This window comes from Alternaria rosae, assembly GCF_020736505.1.
Source record: "Alternaria rosae strain MPI-PUGE-AT-0040 chromosome Unknown BKA58scaffold_8, whole genome shotgun sequence".
In the NCBI taxonomy this organism is placed as follows: domain Eukaryota; kingdom Fungi; phylum Ascomycota; class Dothideomycetes; order Pleosporales; family Pleosporaceae; genus Alternaria; species Alternaria rosae.
The window spans coordinates 40,555-58,039 of record NW_025763577.1 but is presented as its reverse complement, the minus strand read 5'-3'; the positions used below and the strand labels follow the sequence as shown (position 1 = coordinate 58,039).

At 53.0% G+C, this 17,485-nt stretch overlaps 4 protein-coding genes across 4 annotated transcripts; 2 read left to right on the top strand and 2 right to left on the bottom strand.

Annotated features, from left to right (window-relative positions):
• Positions 1 to 371: 371 nt before the first annotated feature.
• Positions 372 to 2,670, bottom strand: BKA58DRAFT_403976 (RanGTP-binding protein-domain-containing protein; the record flags this gene model as incomplete). Its single annotated transcript, XM_046171819.1, has 2 exons — positions 372 to 2,564; positions 2,650 to 2,670. The coding sequence occupies 2 exons, from the start codon at positions 2,668 to 2,670 to the stop codon at positions 372 to 374; spliced, it is 2,214 nt and encodes a 737-aa protein (XP_046022314.1).
• Positions 2,671 to 2,942: 272 nt separating this feature from the next.
• On the top strand, positions 2,943 to 5,548 carry BKA58DRAFT_389379 (P-loop containing nucleoside triphosphate hydrolase protein). Its single transcript, XM_046170738.1, has 3 exons — positions 2,943 to 4,749; positions 4,801 to 4,939; positions 4,993 to 5,548. Exons 1-3 carry the CDS (start codon positions 3,131 to 3,133, stop codon positions 5,371 to 5,373), a joined length of 2,139 nt encoding a protein of 712 aa, XP_046022313.1. The 5' UTR covers positions 2,943 to 3,130; the 3' UTR covers positions 5,374 to 5,548.
• A 232-nt stretch (positions 5,549 to 5,780) lies between these two features.
• Positions 5,781 to 7,393, top strand: BKA58DRAFT_389378 (CWC16 protein). The gene has a single exon (XM_046170737.1). The coding sequence runs from the start codon at positions 5,939 to 5,941 to the stop codon at positions 7,028 to 7,030; it is 1,092 nt and encodes a 363-aa protein (XP_046022312.1). The 5' UTR covers positions 5,781 to 5,938; the 3' UTR covers positions 7,031 to 7,393.
• A 1,873-nt stretch (positions 7,394 to 9,266) lies between these two features.
• BKA58DRAFT_220207 (uncharacterized protein) lies at positions 9,267 to 17,427 on the bottom strand. Its single transcript, XM_046166221.1, has 3 exons — positions 17,106 to 17,427; positions 10,650 to 17,054; positions 9,267 to 10,598 (listed from the first exon to the last, which is right to left on the bottom strand). Exons 1-3 carry the CDS (start codon positions 17,295 to 17,297, stop codon positions 9,432 to 9,434), a joined length of 7,764 nt encoding a protein of 2,587 aa, XP_046022311.1. The 5' UTR covers positions 17,298 to 17,427; the 3' UTR covers positions 9,267 to 9,431.
• Between the last annotated feature and the right edge of the window lie 58 nt (positions 17,428 to 17,485).

The window sequence follows — 17,485 nt, the reverse complement described above, 5'->3', positions numbered from 1 at the left end:
GAAACAGGAACGAATATGTGAATATGAATAAACACGGGGTGTTTTCGGCGCGCCTGGATTGTATGCTTGGTTATTTGTTGTATGCCGTTTTGATGGGTATAAGTAAGGGAGCAAGAATATGTCGATAGGACGAATCTCACCTTTTGCGGTTCTATTGGAGACCTGGTGATGAGTGCTTGCTCGCTATGCTACGCTAAACTATGATAGTCGAAGATGCATTCTATGAAGAAAAGACAAGTGGTATCTAGAACGCCCATTTTGATGCTTGAAATCGCTCGCTCTTTCGAATCTGAACATGAAACAATCTGCACACATTCGCTCATGATACTCTTCTTTCATCGTAATCGTGGTCTCGTAAGCACCGGATACTTCTAATTCGGCCTAGCCACACTACTAGGTGGTGTATCAGGCGGCACACTACTCGTACGCGGTATCGTTGTATCACCCGTCTGTCTCCTCGAGAAGTTGGGCTGTTTCATCTGATTGAGATGTTGGCCCGGTTGGGTTGTTGCTCGTCGGAGGAGAGGGCTTGGCGAGGAGACATTACCCAGACTATGCCGTCCAGAGAACGAGATGTCGACAGATGATTTCGACCGATGACCAGAAGATGGAATAGGCGTAGAGCTGAACGTCGTTGGTGTACCGCCTCGTGACCGTGAGTAGGGCGATGAACCGCGCTGACCGATGGGATAGCTATCATAATCGTAACCTCTACCGTCGTTCGCAGTGGGCGTATCTGTCCACTCAGTTCGCTCGTGGTCGTGCACTTGTTCATGCCCGTGTTCGTGCAGTTCATGCTCCAGATACTCTTCTCCTCTCCTCTTGATCGGACTCTCATCGTATGGATCGAAGCCCACCCTCATCCTGGCCTCCCTTCTCACTCGTCGTCGTAACTCGGAATCACCACCGGCGCCCACTGTACTGCTATCCGAGAGGAAGAAGTTGAGGAACTCATCAGGGATAGCGAGGTGGGAAGATTGCTGGAATTGCTGGAGAGCAGTCAAGCGGATGAGCATTTCCAGAAGCGAGAGCGAAGTTTTGATGGCGGGTAGAGACGTCGGGGCTTGTTGCTTGTATTGTGGAGTTGGTGCGGAAGCTTTTTGTGGAGAGGGAATTATCTGGTTTCTTGAATCCGGCTGAGGAGAAGTAGGTGTGCTAGGTCGGAGATTAAGGTTGGAGAAGCGGCCGAGGAAGTCGGGTGGTGTAGGTGTGGCTGCTGGGGATGGTGATGACACATCCTCCGTGAAGTCCTCTGTTTCGTCGATCTCAGAGTCGGTGGTGGGGTCTTCGATGTATACTTCGAATGCCATCCATTCAAGATCGAGCGTGGGAGGCAATCGCCAGGGGTAGGTTGGTGGTTCAGGCTCTTGCGGAGCGGGCTCTTCAAGGTGTGGAGTCGACTCGCGTCGCAGTTGCTCTTCCAACTCTGTTTGCTCGGGATCTTCATCTTCAGCAGCTGTATGTGAGTCATCCGACTCATAGCCAGGTTCCTCGGTATCGCGTTCCATCATCCGGCGAGGTGGCGCTGCATTGACGTCTCGCTTCAACAACAATATTGGGTTGTTGCTCTCGTTGTCGGAACCAATGTTCAGTATCTTACCCGTATCGGCATAGAAGATCTTGGACACTTCGTGTATGGGTATGATCTCACGAACGCCCGCTTGCTGGACACCATCATATGGTCCTGGCTGGGGTTCGTCGTCTTCGAACTCATGCATACGGCCATCATCTAAGTCTTCGACGATGAGTAGCTGATAAGCAAACTCCTGCAACATGCTGTCGGATGGAATGTGACGGTGATTAGCCTCATGAGCTCGTCGACTGTCCTGCCCCAAGGGCGTCGGATAGTCATACACGTTGTCTAGTGGGACTCTCATTAGTGTGACACGCGCCTTGTGCATGACCTCCTTCCACGTCGTCTCTCGCACGTCTTCTTCGTGAGCTCGATGCGCATATCCAGCGAACAACATGTACATGGAGAGTGTGAAGGTCGGACCAATTTGCTGAGCCCTAGGCTTCGATGCGCAATACTGCATATCGCCAGAAGTGAGAAAGGTGCTAGCCTGTAGAAGTCGTGATGGCGATACAGTAGCTGGGAGTGTAGTCGAGAGACTGGTACCAGATGTAGTGATTGCCAGATTGATCAGTGGTACGGCGTCTTCGATGCGCTCTAGTAGCCTCTTCATCTCGTCGATGATGATCTTGAGCTCGACATCGTTCTGATCGCGTGATTTTGCTTTGGAGCTGCCTCTTCTTGCGAGCTGCTCTTCAGCGACGGCCTTTTCGACACGACTACCTAACGTTTGGATATCCCACCGAAGAGACTTTGTGAGACCCACCGCAGACTCAAGCGAGGTGTTTCCGCGTGCCGCAATCAATTCGATCATGTCGATTGCTGGTGAGATGATCTTGATCTTAGAGTCAAGTCTCAACTGCAGAGTAGCGAGTTCCTGCTTTTCTCGGCCATCGACCGTCTTCATCAGTCGACCACATTGCTTAAGCGCATAGTGGCTGGTGATTGCTATACCGCTTCGGATAGCATAGCTCATAGCCTGCTGGGTGACCTATCACATGTCAGCATAATTCAAGAATACGAGAAAATGACTCCTTGTCTGCTATGACGTGTTGGGAGTCAAAGCATAGTCGTACCTTTGCTAAGATTGCCTCCATCTTGCCATATGGATTGGGCTTCACCCTTGTATGTGTGGAAGGGGCGGTTGATGAAGTGGTTGGGAGAGAGGAACCATGAGGTCAGAATGTCAGGTTGCCGGGGAACGCAACCGGGATTATGTGCGGCAAGTGACGACAAAGTGAATGTTTGAGGTTGGTGAGTGCCTTTGTTGCTGGGCGCCCTGGCCAATGTTAGGCAGCGAGGCGTTGAGTCAGCCCCACACAGCCACCCAAAGCAACCCCGCCAAATCCTGCGTGGGCAGCAGCGACCCGGCACATTTTCACTTTTCGCCGACGACACTCGACGCCCGTCCGCTTATATACCAAGATAGTCGCTTCCTGGCTGCGGGTCGACTTCACGCACTTTCAACCTACGAGCGACTCAGTCGTCCAAAATTCGCACGCCGTCGCACCACACCACCCCGACGACACGATACATCCCCGCGAGACCGACGTCACCATGGCTGATAGCTGGGAGCAAGAAGAGGAGCGCCTCGCGCAGCAGGCGCAGGGCATGAACCTCAACAACACGCCCACTTTCACACCAGGCGCCCAGACATTCACGCCCGGCGCCAGCACATTCGTCCCCGGCCAAGCCTACGGAGGCTACCAGGGCTACAACCAGTACGGCCAGCAACAATATGGCGGTTACAACCAATACGGTAGTCAGCAATATGGTGGCTACCAACAGCAGCAAGGCTACCCGCAATACGGCCAGCAATACGGCGGTCAGCAAGGAGGATACCCCAACTACGGACAACAATACCCCCAGCAGCAGAACTTCCAGGCCCAGCAGGCGCAGCAAGGCCAGGCTCCTGTACGGATAGCAAAGCGAGGCGACACCGATATGGCTGGTTCAGAGGGTGCGGCACCCGCCGAGGCCAAGAAGGAGGCGCCCAAGGCAAAGGTTCTCTCGATTGGTGGCGACAGCGCACCTAAGGCAAAAGTCTTGTCTATCGGAGGCGACACCACAACACCAAAGGTTGAGAAGGCAGGCGGCACCAAGGTCCTGAGCCTGGGCACACCCGCCGCTCCATCGGCCGCAAAAGAGAAGGCAGACAAGGAGAAGGGCACTGCTGAGGCCGGAACCAAGGTCACCGCTGCGAAGGCCATCGAGAAGACTGGAGAGCCCACTCCGGCATCTGGAGGCTCTGGCAGGACCTCGCCAACACCTTCATCTGGCCGCAACAGCCCGACACCGAAGGAGAAGGCTGCGGAGAAGGCCAAGGCACAGGACGTCGAGAAGGAAATGGACGAAGTTGTAGATGAGGCCACCCTTGCCGAGATTTACGGAAAGGAGCACGTCAACATCATCTTCTTGGGCCACGTTGACGCAGGAAAGTCCACTCTCGGCGGAAGCATTCTCATCTCGACTGGCATGGTGGACGAGCGAACACTTGACAAGTACAAGAAGGAAGCCAAGGACGCTGGTCGTGAAACATGGTACATCTCGTGGGCACTTGACTTGAACAAGGAGGAGCGACAGCAGGGTAAGACTATCGAGGTTGGCCGAGGTTTCTTCGAGACGGAGAAGCGACGATACTCTATCCTGGACGCACCCGGCCACAAGACATACGTGCCGAACATGATCAGTGGCGCCTCACAAGCAGATGTGGGTATTCTTGTCATCTCTGGACGTAAGGGAGAATACGAGACCGGTTTCGAGAAGGGTGGACAAACCCGAGAGCACGCCATGTTGGCCAAGACACAGGGTGTCAACAAGATTCTCATCGTCGTCAACAAGATGGATGACCCTACTGTTGAGTGGTCAGAGGACCGTTTCAAGGAGTGCACCAACAAGGTGGTCATGTTCTTGAAGGGTCTCGGGTACAACCCAAAGACAGACATCAGCATGATGCCGGTCAGCGCGCAAACATTCACAGGTATCAAGACCCGTGTGCCCAAGGACCTGGCTCCCTGGTACGACGGCCCATCTCTGCTCGAATACCTAGACAACATGCAAGCGCTCGAGCGTAAGCTCAACGCGCCTTTCATGATGCCCATCGCCGCCAAGTACAAGGACATGGGTACCATGATTGAGGGCAAGATCGAGTCCGGTATCATCAAGAAGGAACAGAAGTAAGTGATGCTGTCGGAAATGATGAATACCATCATACTAACGAAATTTAGGTACCTCATGATGCCCAACCGACAAACCATTCACATCTCCGCTTTGTACGGTGAACAAGAAGAGGAAATCCCAGGCGCGACCTGCGGTGACCAAATCCGTGTGCGACTCCGTGGTGTAGAAGAAGAAGACATTCTGCCTGTAAGATAAATCCGGATGTTATGCTTTGATCGCTTGCTAACTCCAATGTTTAGGGATACGTTCTGTGCTCACCAAAGCGTCCTGTCCACTGCGTCTCCCAGTTCGAGGCCCAGGTCGTGCTGCTCGACATCAAGTCTATCCTGACAGCGGGATTCAACTGCGTGCTCCACGTCCATGCCGCACAGGAAGAGGTTACCATCACCGCCCTATTGCACAAGTTGGAGAAGGGCACTGGACGGAAATCGAAGAAGGCACCAGGATTCGCTACTAAGGGCATGAGCATCATCGCGCGCTTGCAAATCACTGGTACAGCCGGAAACATCTGTGTCGAGCGATTCGAAGACTACCCGCAGCTGGGACGTTTCACCCTCCGTGACCAGGGTCAGACGATCGCTATCGGCAAGATCACTAAGCTCATCACGGACGAGGCTTAGATGGTCGATTGATTCAAGCATGGTCATCCCACGAGGAGGAAGAGGGGGAGCAGGATATCCGTATTGATAAAAAGCTGTTGCCATTAAGGCAACATAGCCTGAGGTTCCACGGCGTTTGGACGTAAGGCTAGCATAGACCGAACATCCGAACAATACGATCACGAATATTCTTCCGTTTCTACTCATCGAATTTCCTGTGTGTGATGATTTGCAACTGTACATGTATTGATCTCAGGGCTCGGAGATAAGCGTCGCCGAACTGTTGTGAGACAAGCCTTTTAGTGCCGCAATCAACAGCAACCTTAATTGACCTTCCGAGTCAGGAAGTTTGATGCATGTGCGCGAAGGGTTAGCTAGACGCACATGCAGAAGTCAATGACGTCACACGGCATCTTCCAGTGAAAGAGCCCCGTCGCGTGACTGTAGCGACGCATCCATAGCAAGGCTGTTCGCTTACGTCATCCACTCCCGCGGCCAAAGTTCGCGACTCCATCACTCACGCACCAAGAGTCCACCACCACCATCCAGCGCACGCTGCGCAAAACTCCCTCCACCACCTGCCACGATGCAGGGCTTCAACATGGGGCGGTACTACCCGCCCGACGCCTCGAACCCACCAAGCTTCAACAACTCCTCCCACGCGCTCGGCAAACGCGCCAACAAGATCACCCAAGGCATCCTGACCGTCCGCTTCGAACTCCCCTTCGCCGTGTGGTGCAGCCACTGCACTCCACCCGCCATCATTGGCCAAGGCGTACGTTTCAACGCCGAAAAGAAAAAAGTAGGGAACTACCATAGCACACCCATATGGAGTTTCCGCATGAAGCACAGTGCGTGCGGCGGGTGGTGGGAGATACGAACCGATCCACAGAATAGCGAATACGTAGTCGTTGAAGGGGCGCGACGGCGGGACTATGGGCCTACTGTGAAGGATGATACGGCGGACGGCGACCTCAAGTTCCTGACGGAGGAAGAGAGGCAGAAGAGGAGGGACGATGCTTTTGCGAATCTAGAAGGCAAGATGGAGGATAAAGGGATTGAGAAGAAGAATAGAGAGAGAGTGGAGGAGTTGTACGATAAAGCAGAGGTTTGGAGAGATCCTTACGATATCAATGCGAAGTTGAGGAGGGAGTTTCGCGGGAAGAGGAAGGTCTGGAAACAAGAGGATAAGCATAAGGAGGGAATGCAGAATAAATTTAGTTTGGGGATGGATATTGTGGATGAGACGGAGGCGGATCGTACGCGGGCTGGGTTGGTGGAGTTCGGCGCTGCGGCTACGGCTGACGAGAGGTCGTTGGAAGCGCTGTCGTGGAAACCACTGTTTGGTGAAGCGAAGGTGGAAAATAAGAAGGACGTTGAGCCGGCCCCTAAGACAAAGAAGCTCAAGGCGGATATAGCGAGAGAGAAGTCGAGACTGGGGTTGCAGCAGACGCTCGTGGGCAATACGAGGGCTGTGGTCGATCCATTCCTCAACAAGGAGGCTTCAGGGACGTCGAAAGTCAATCTTGGTATATTGAAGAGGAAGAGAGATGCTGAGACGATGGATGCAGTTGCACCCTTATCAACATCAGGCCAAGAGAAGGAGAAAACAGAAACCGCAGTGCCGACGAAGAAGCCGGCCTTGCTTGGGGCGTTGGTCGGGTACGACTCGGATTGATCGCACGTCCATGCATTGATTGACAACCGCCTTGCGACACTGCTCTTGCATTTATTGGCGTTTGGGTGAAGGAGCACATGATACCCCATTTCCTATTTTTAAACCTATCAGCAATGCACGCATTTTGGTCTTCCGTTACTGTCCAGCTTTCACACCTACTGCGGTCAGAAACGCTTCACGCAGTACCTTGCTAGTACATTCACCCCTCCCATCGTCCACCTTCTGCTAATCTCATACCGCTTCTCCAAACTCCCTATAGTGTTTGCTGTAGGTACAGCCCTTCTGATTCCACTGATTGAACGCAAAATTCCAGAAGAACCTGTACCCGAGCAAAGACGAAATATCAATGATCATGAATCCAACTCGCTCAAGCGAGTGCATCTACTACATATCTAGTACGACCTGATGACAGAATGCGTGTTTGTGAGCGGTGCGTCGTATAAGATCATGGCGTGCGACTATAGACGTCCTGTATATGTCCAAGCTTTATCGAGCGCTGCGTTTCGTTCCTTTCACACTTTTGGTCGTGGCTGCTGAAAATGATACCAATGTTTGCTCCTTCCCCTTTCGTCCCCAGGGTGCATCTCGGAAGATTCTGCCTAATTCCACATCACCGGCGCGTCATGAGCGCTCATGCACGGCAAGCATGAGATTCGCCGCCCACCAGTATATAATCTGCTCGTACCTCTGCCACCTTTCCTTCCCTCTTCCACCACTTCTGCTATCTACAGATACGACCTAGCACAATCGTTGCCGGATCTCTTTGCTCCATCCCGCTTGATCAGCCTCGTGTGGTGGATGCTACAAGCGCGAATTGACGTTCGCGGCTTCGGGAGGCTCGGCGGTCAAGAACAAACTCAATCATACATACTCATCGACTCTATTTTGCACCCCCTCATGATCGAGCAGCCACGGCTGCTAGCCATCGTCTCCCTCCGACGGTGGCCCTACGTTTCTTGTAAGTATAATATTGGTCTTATCTTCAATTGACCGAGATACTAACAGCTTCACATTACCATCATATCGGCTTATGCTCTTGTCGCCGCTGGCGATTGGCTGATGGGGGAGATGAACGGGAAGGGCAGAGCTTTGACTTGATGATCGGTGCTAGAATGCTACATGTTCTCCTCATACTCTTGTCGTGATTATCACATGTCATTCAGGAGGTAGTCGCAGTGAATTTGTGCAGTGAAGAGCATTCTCATGTGTCAATGTCTCCGCCCGGCATCTATGTGGACTAACTACTCACGCATGTCGTGGTCTATGTAGAAGCCTGCTGATCCACAATCATCACGTCGATCTGGGAACTCGCCGTCTATCCTGGACGTGATTGCTGAGGCGTGTTTGCATATCTGGAATTGGCAACGGTAGTGGCGAATGAGGTTGACGACAGGCCGGTCATGGTAGGCCTTGATCAGACGCCCAAGTGACGGTATCTCTAGAACGTTACCAAAGGGGTTCTCGCCCTTGGATCAGATGACAGGCGGAAGTCGAAGATGCTCGCCACCCAAGACAACTAGACACACGTCGAGGAACCATTCCATGGCCAACATGAGCATTAGAGACGCCTCAGTAACACGTGGGACCTCATCGAGGAGAATCATGTCGAACTTTTCTACATTTGAGAGCCTCGGAATACGTTGGAAAAGCTCAAGCTGGAAAGCTGCGGATGTGGCGACGACTAGATGAAGCTTGAGGGTGCAAGCCTGCATGTGCTCCAAGATTGCTGTGTTAAGAGTCTGCTTGGCCCCAGCGACTTGGACTTGACCGGTTTGGAATTTGCACCTCTGCGGCCTTTACATTGGCGAACTCGGTGTAGATGAGGCACGACTTCTCATTCGAATTGGCGTCTATGTGCTTGCCTAGTCTGTACGCGAGCATTCGGAGAGGCTCGATGTGGACATAGAGCTGGTCATTCCACGGGGATCATAATCATCGTCGTCGGAACTGTCCTAATGCTTGCCGGGTTCATTGACGAGCGATTCTTCGATGGTGCTAGCTTCCATGCGAAGTAATAGGCCGTCGCGATAGCACGCCGAAATAGACGACTACAGATCTCCTTGCCTGTACCGAGATAGATGCACAGGACAGCCAGGCGGCTACAAACGTGTCTTTATCTCGAGAAAGTCATGAAACGGGATATAGAGGCGATTGCATTGATGGGTTAAGATAGTTTTTACTCGGTCGATTGGCTGTAAGCATCACCTAGCTGGCCTGTGTTCACAACGAGGGGAACTATCACGACGGTATATGTCATTATCGAGAACGAAAAACGCTCATTACTTACATCAACCCTCAATACATCAAGGAAGAAAATGGGAATATGTACCAGTCCAACTCCGCCGTCCCCATCAGTACTCGTCATGGCGCCATCTCACCAAGCCAACCCCGGTGCCACCGCCTACTGACCGTCCAATCCCAACTTCCCGACAATACCATCCACAAGACCACCAATACTTGCACTCTGCAGGATCTCAAACACACTGACAGTAGCCTTCGTTTCCCTCTGGATCCAGTTCTTAATCTCGACGGCCACCAGCGAGTCTGTTCCATAACTGCTCATCGAACGAGTCGCCTCCAGTTCCGACACATCCATCATCAGACTGCGCGACAGCTTCTTGAGTAGCGCTGCAATGATGAACTCCTTAGCTGCTCCGGCAGAAGAAAAAGAGGATAGCTGTGCGGAGAGGGACAGCGATGTGGTTGTGGTGCCATCATTGGATGCGTGTGCTGGCGTCTCGATTTTGAGATGCGGGCGCAAGTACGGCAAGTGACTCAACACTGGATCCCGTGCGAAGAACGGCGCTTCTCCATCGTTCAGACTACTAATGTCGAGATCGGAGTCAAGACCAGTGACCACATGCCCCATCATCGGTTCGCGAATGCCCAGCTCGATGAGCGCCAACATCTCCTTCTCATGGATGTGTTTGAACTCCTGGACTTGCACTTTGCGACCTTGAACCTTCTTCTCGACTACATAACCTACGTCGCCGACGATGCCGAGATCGATGGCTGTAGCTGGCAGACCTAGCGCGTTGCGATATTTCGCTAGCGCGACTTGGTAGGCGCAGCCCGCGGCGTAGTTGGCTTGACCAGGGTTACCGATGAAGGAGTGTAGGGAGGATAGGAGGATGAAGAATTCGAGTGGTTGGGATAAGGTGGTCTCGTGGAGGTTCTTTGAGCCGTGGACTTTGGGAAGAATAGTCGAAGTCCATTGATGCGATGTCATTGTGCTGAAGAGGGAGTCGTTGAGGGTCATTGCGCCTTGGATTACACCCTTGATGGGCGGGAAGGAGCGAAGGGTTTCTGAGAGAAGGTTGGAAAGCTCGAGTGCGTCAGAGACGTCACACTTCAAAATGGCAGTGCGGACACCCGAAGCGTGGAGAGATTCGACGAATGCTTGGGCTTCTTCCGACACTGCGCCGAAGCGAGAGATGAATATGAGGTGCTTTGCGCCGTGCGTGACGAGCCACTGCGAGATGCTTCGTCCAAGACCGCCAAGACCGCCAGCGAGGAGGTAGGAAGCTGATGAATCGAAGAAGACAGTAGGTGGTGGTCTTTGGGCAACCTGGAGCTTGTTAGTCGCATTACGGACATCAGTGTATGTATGATGACATACCAGAACTTGATCGTTATCCCGCGGCACCATTACCACCTGTTTATCGTGACTGGCATCTTGCAACATCTTGACAGCCTCGTTCAGCTTAGACCAGGGCAGGATTTGCGTAGCGCTACGGCTGATTGTCTTCATCGCCGTGGTAGCGCTCATAGCTTCTTGGAACATTCGACTGGCAAGCTTGGGCTTTTGCGTGTACAGCAAAGCCATATCGACTGATGAGAACGACGCATTACGACCAAAGGGTGCCATCTCTAGTCGCTCAGTCTTTGGCGTGTTGAGATTCACGAATTTGCCAAAAGAAGCGACGCAACTGAACGTCGCCTGTAGTGCCTCACCAGTCAAAGTGTTCAAGATGACATCAACACCGCGGCCTTTGGTTGCGCGCCGAAGCGCAGTGACAAACTTGAGATCGAGGCTGGAAAAGATACGGGTTTCTTCGATGCCATAAGTCTTGGCAAGGTAGGTCTTCTCTTCGTCGGATCTCACGGTGGCAAAGATCTTCGCGCCCGCCTTCAATGCAGTCTCGATGCTAGCCTGGCCTACAGGATCTGCAGCCTCGTGAATGAGAACGGTCTCACCAGGTCGTAGATGCACGATGTGGTTCAAGGCATAGTGAGCACTCGCGTGCGCCTGTGGTAGTGTAGCTGCGACTTCAAAAGCCATGTCATTGGGTATCTTGTGCGCAAAAGCTGCTGGCACGCGCACTTGGGTGGCAAACGTCCCTGGATACCATACTGCCACTCGATCACCGACGTAAAGGTGCGCCACGTTAGGGCCGGTTTTTGTGATGATACCCGCACACTCTTGGCCAAGCTTGCCATCGAAGTGTTCCACATCCAGTATCTCGGTATCCTTGGAGCTGAGACTAGTAGCGCGAACCTCAATTTCAACTTCGCCGGCTTGTATGGGTTGCGCAAAGATCATATCCTCTTTGAATATAGCCGCGTCTGACACGCTAGTGTTGGCCTTGCTGAGCTTTAGTGGGCGACCGTCTTGTAGCACATTCTCCATCTGCGGTTGTAAAGCCGCTGCATCAGTCCGACCAACCAAGAACTCGTTCGATTTCTTATCTTCAATTGCACGCTTGATGTGAAGAACGCCGTCCTGCTCGACGAGCTCGCTATCGACCAGACTAGCGCTCTTTTCAGAACTTAGCTGCTTCTCATAGACGCCAAGAAGTAAGTCAGCGACATGACAAGCAGGCAAGTTTCTCCTCACGTCCAAATCGACTGTGATGCACTTGAAGCTCTCATTCTCAGCTCGTAACGTGCGAGCCAGGCCTTGAAAAACTGCAAGCTCGGGACGTTCAACATCTGAAGATGCTGCGCCTCGTGTAATCCAGATCAACCCTGCCGATGCCTCGGCGATATTTTGAAGGGCCCTAATGTCTTCTGAAGTGAGATCAGCGAGCAGGGGCTCTTCAAGCTCGACGAAGCTGACGCAGATGGTACGAGTGAGATCCTGTTGGCCAAGCTTGGAGAGCGACACGAGCTGTGCTTGGAAGCCAGACTTCTCCAGGCTGTTCTTGAGAGCCAACGGCATGTCCAATCTGCTCATACGGATGCGTGAGTCGGCGCACAAGATGACGAAGCGAGGTCTTTCTGGTGGAGTGATCACGCCATTTGACAGCGTCGGCTTTGCTTCAACGGCAGTTGCAATCATCAGCCTTGTGCCCTCCTCGAGCGGATCCAAGACGTCGGGACTACTTGCTTGAAGGGTACTGAACCCTGTCGAGCGCAGCAAGTTCTCCCACTGGCTCTCGGTGAGCAGAGGTCCACCAGTCCGCCACTCTTCTGATGCATTCCACCATCCAGGTAAGGTGCCGAAGATGACTGAAGCAGCAAGGAGACGATTCGTCATCTCAAGAAGGATTAGTCTTCCTCCTGGCCGAAGAAGCTTCCGCGCATGCGCCATGGTGCGATGCATGTCTGATGTGGCGTGAAGCACGTTCGCCGCAACGATCACATCGTAAGAAGCTGACTTGAAGTCTTGCGTTTCTGGATCATGCTCAACATCCAGCTTCTTGAAGTTTATGAACTGTGCAAACTCTTCGAACTTCTCCGCGGCGCGCTGAAAGAAGTAGGATGAGATGTCGGTGTAGGTATACGACTTTAGGCGAGGGTATCTGTGGAGGTCTTCACAACCGCTCAAGCCTTCCAGCGTCGGAACTGTCGCACCACCAGTGCCAGCGCCGATCTCGAGGTAGTCCAGATTGGGGTACTTGTGCGAAAGCATTGTGGTGTAGCGTGAGATCTGAGCATATGTATTTGGCATGCCGACAGCGGTAGTGTAGTAGTCCTCCAGTAAGTTCTCGTGTGTCATCAGTGCAAGCGGCTCGACCTCCTGCCGGAACACGGCTGGGAGAGCTTCACCAACACGAACAAGAAGCTTGCCATCATAAGCCGTCTCATGGTTGCGGTAGTATTCTACCATGGTCTCAAGCTTCGATGAAACTTCTGGGCTGTGCAGCTGTTGCCACTCATCTGTCTGTTGGGGATGTGTCTTCGTTAGCACTGCATCGCGAAGCTCGCATAAATTGCGATAGAATTTTTGATGATGTGTCAGCATGGTTGACTCCTCAGTCGGCGCGACTTCTTGCAGTGCCCTGTCAATGAAGTAGTATGAGAGCAGTTCCAGCTCTCTTACAGTCTTCGGGCGGTGGTCTGGCTTCGGTGCTGCTTGAAGCTCGCGGTTGAGGTGTTCGCGATCGATGAGTTCTACATCTGGCTCCCACACTGCTTTATAACAGTGTTTTGGTGGTGGCGCCTGCTCATCAGATGCGCTGCTGGAGTTGATGGCGATGAACTTGAAACCGTCCATAAGAATAACCGGCTGCGAAGTAATCGGATCCAGCGCGAAGATATCTCCAGTAGCTTGTCGTGCGCCGCAGCGTTGAGCATTCACGACAACGTTGAGACAGTCACCGATCTGGGCTGCAATATCGGCGGATATAGAAATTTCTTCGATGAACGTAGGCACCATGGCGCCATCGAGCTGGTTTAGCTCAGCACCGCCAAGTGCAGCCAGGCCTAGTTGTAAGAATGTATCCAAGGTAGCTGGGTGTAACAGGCGGTCATACTCGAACCCCTTTGGGTTGTTCGATTTTGTATCAGTGACCTGAACGACTCCGGCGGCTTTGCCAGGAACTTGCGGGTTGATGCAAATATCCTTCAGACCCTGGAACATTGGTCCGTACGTAAGACCAATGGCGTCGATACTGCGGTAGAATGATTTGACGTCCATTTTGTGTCCGCCAGCTGGGTACACGGTATTCCAGTCATTGACACAGTCCTGAGCGAGCTGTTCGTCCGAGGTAGATTGGCCTGATACCGAGACCAAGCCACGGCAGTTCTCTACCCAGCCTCCATCTGCAGTGTAGGAGAAAATGCGAAAGTCGTGCCAGACTGGCGATGATGGCCCACCGTGAATGGCGTTGCATTTCATAGAGAAACAAGTCTCAACACCCTCATCAGCCTCCGGCACAACAAGTGCGCGCGAAATGTTGACCTCGCGAAGTCGATACTCAGCCGCGCTACTGACGCCCTGCGGAAGGAAATTAGACGGCGAGATAGTACACATCTGCCGACACGCCTCAATAGCCATGCACAAGTACCCACACGCCGGGAACAGCACATCGCCTTGAACGACATGATCCCGCAGCCACGGTTGCTCGCGCAAGCGCATAAAGTTCCTGAACCTAGGCTCCATTGGGTTCCAGTCATTGACCGGTGCGCCCAAGATATCGGTCCTACCAGACCGTCGGAAACGGTAGTCTCGGCTAAGGCGCGACTCCCACCAGTAGCGGCGGGTGTGGTTCCAGGGATATTGGGGAAGATCGGTGAGCACGGATAGTGGCTGCTTGGGTTCGGTCGGGAAATTGATGGCGTGCAGATCGACCGGATATCGGTGAGCGAATAGTTGGCCGGCTGCTTCGAGCGCAGTCGTATCGGCAGGCTTGTTGCGAATGAGCGTGGAAAGATACTGTATTTGCGGTTTCTGGTCGAAAGTGGCGTCGAGGATTTCTTTGACTGGGAGTTTGAACAAGGCATGTGGTCCAACCTCAAGCAGTATCTCCACAGCAGTCTTCCCATCCTGTGAGTCTGAGGTGCACAGCTTGGCCAACGCTCTAGAGAAGCGCACGCTTCCGACGAGGTTCGATACCCAGTACTCGGCACCGAGCTGGTCTGGACTGATCACGTCTTCCGTCACGGAAGAGTACATTGAAACTCGCCCATCAGTCTTAATCGTTGCGACCTGTGCCTCTTGGAGACGGGCAAGATACTCCTCCGCGATCGCCTGCATGTGGTGGGAATGATAGGCAGTATCCACTTGGAGCAGCCGCGCAAATACGCCTTTGGCCTCCAGAGCCTTATGTAAATTCTCAATGGCAGCAACATCGCCAGAGATGGTAACGCCACGCGGACTGTTCACACAAGCTACGACAGCTTTGCCAAGACCCTTACCCAACTCTGCAATCTCGGTCTTTGCATCATCTTCGGACAGGCCAACCGCCATCATTCGTCCCTCAAGTCCCATACTCTTGACCTTTGGCGACAATAAACCTCGGAAATATGCGACGGTCATCGCCGACTCAAGGCTCAGCGCACCGGTGGCATATGCAGCAGCGATCTCGCCACTGGAGTGGCCAACTACACTCTGCGGACGAACATTCCACGATGCATGCAAATCCACCAATGCAATTTGCAGAGCAGTACAAAGTGGCTGGCTAAACGTCGCTTCGTTGACCCGCGAGGTAGCTTTGTCTTTGAGCAGCTCTTCCATCAGTGACCATCCGGCACCCAGACTGATCACGACAGATTCGCATCGTTGTAAGCTCTTCCGGAAGACGGGGTAATGGAGTAGTTCTCTTCCCATACCCCACCACTGAGCGCCTTGGCCAGTGAATATGAAGCCTATCCGCTGTGATGTTACGCCACCAGCAGAGCTTGGTCGAACGTCCTGCAGTTTGCTTTCCAGATCGAGCTTTTCCGTCGCAACAATCGCTGAGCAATAGGGGAATTGTGATCGACGCTCACACAATGTGTACGCCAGATTATCCAGTAGCTGCTCTTCGTCGAAGACATCCTGACGTTGAAGGTGTTTCGACAGATCTTGGCCCATCTGGATAAGACTTCGCTCATCGTTGGCAGATTGTAGGAAGAGACGCGATCTCGGTTGGTTGCTGAAGGAGTCGTCACTCACAGGGCTGACGAAACCGGAGTCGTTCCTTCTGTGACGTGCTGAGCGATGATGCCTTTGAAGAAAGTGATGTGCATCGTCAAGAATGACGTGAGCATTGGTTCCACCGTAACCAAATGAGTTCACGCTTGCGCGCCGCAGACCGTCAAGGGGCCACTCTTTAGGCTCTGTGGGCACTTCGACCCGCCATCCTTCAAAGTCGATGGCTTGGTTGCCCCGGCTGAACCAAAGGTTTGGTGCAATCATGCCCTTCTCGACGCTTAGCATGGCCTTGATAAGCCCAGCAATGCCGCTAGCTCCCTCCAAATGACCCATATTTGTCTTGACCGAGCCAATGGAGAGAGGAACAACTCCCTCGGTTGTCGCAGAGATGCGGTGGGGACGGCTCGCGGTAAACACCTCGCCAATTGCTCCACTTTCTATAGGATCCCCCGCAGCCGTCCCTGTACCATGCGCCTCGAAGTATCCCGTCTCACTTACGTCGATCCCTGCGGCGCGATATGCTGAGCGTATAAGATCGACCTGTGCGTCTTTCGAAGGCATCGTGATGCCCGGCGTTCGTCCGTCTGAACTGGCAGCCGTGCCGCGAATGATGGCTCGAATGGGGTCGTTGTCGCGTAGAGCTAGATCTAATGGCTTCAGTATGATCGCGCCAACACCTTCCCCTCGCGCATAGCCATTGGCTCGGTCGTCAAAGGCGTGCGATATTGAGTCTGGACTCAGGAAGTGCATGTCGCTCATTTCGATCTGGATGTCAGGACTCAATATGAGGTTGCTTCCTCCCGCGATCGCCATGGAGCTTTCACCAGTGCGCAGGCTTTGGCAAGCCAAATGCACAGCAACGAGTCCACTGCTGCAGGCTGTGTCTATGCTCACACTCGGGCCTTTCAGGTTGAAGAAGTAACTCAGTCGGTTCGATAGCATCGTCTGCGAAGCGCCAGTTGATTGATACTTGGGTGCTAGCTCCATATCTCGCCGTTGCATCTCCTCGTAGTCTTTTGTGAAGCAACCGACATAACATGAAGTCTGGGATCCGGAGACTCGGGCTAGTGGCGTCCCTGAGTTTTCCAATGCCTCGTATGTTACCTCGAGCAGTAACCGCTGCATGGGGTCCATGGCCATAGCTTCGGCTGGCGATATCGAGAAGAACGGCGCATCGAACAACGAAACATCTTCAGCGAGATAGTGCCCGCCGCGGTTGTTGCACTTAGATATGGGTCAGCGGAGCGGTCCGCACGGTAGATGGCGTAAACTTACCGTCCCGAAACGATCCCCATCGGGATTGTAAAATGCATCAACGTTGAAGCGGTCTGGAGGTACATCGGTGCGAGCGGACTTCTTCTCGACCAACATCTGCCATAGTTTCTCGCCGTTCGTGACGTCGCCTGGAAATCGGCACCCGAAGCCTACAATGGCAATGGGCATCGGCTTGGTATCTTCATATGTCATTGTCGTCAGAGGTCATGAGTAGTGTTGAACTTTATTGATGACTTGGCCAAAAAAGATGTTGAAGCAAACTGCAGCTGTTCAATATGGCCATTGATGAGAGGACACCACAGAGCCCTCTAATGGAAGGATCAGGAGAGCCCTTGTCAATTGAAATGAGATGCCCCAGACGAGGTTCGGTCGCCAGCAGC

Coding starts and splice junctions, on each gene's coding strand:
- BKA58DRAFT_389379 (XM_046170738.1), top strand. CDS start 3,131: ATGGCTGATAGCTGGGAGCAAGAAGAGGAGCGCCTCGCGCAGCAGGCG. Junction 4,750..4,800: donor ATCATCAAGAAGGAACAGAA/GTAAGTGATGCT, acceptor AACGAAATTTAG/GTACCTCATGATGCCCAACC. Junction 4,940..4,992: donor AAGAAGAAGACATTCTGCCT/GTAAGATAAATC, acceptor TCCAATGTTTAG/GGATACGTTCTGTGCTCACC.
- BKA58DRAFT_389378 (XM_046170737.1), top strand. CDS start 5,939: ATGCAGGGCTTCAACATGGGGCGGTACTACCCGCCCGACGCCTCGAAC.
- BKA58DRAFT_220207 (XM_046166221.1), bottom strand. CDS start 17,297: ATGACATATGAAGATACCAAGCCGATGCCCATTGCCATTGTAGGCTTC. Junction 17,055..17,105: donor ATGGGGATCGTTTCGGGACG/GTAAGTTTACGC, acceptor CCCATATCTAAG/TGCAACAACCGCGGCGGGCA. Junction 10,599..10,649: donor GGGATAACGATCAAGTTCTG/GTATGTCATCAT, acceptor AACAAGCTCCAG/GTTGCCCAAAGACCACCACC.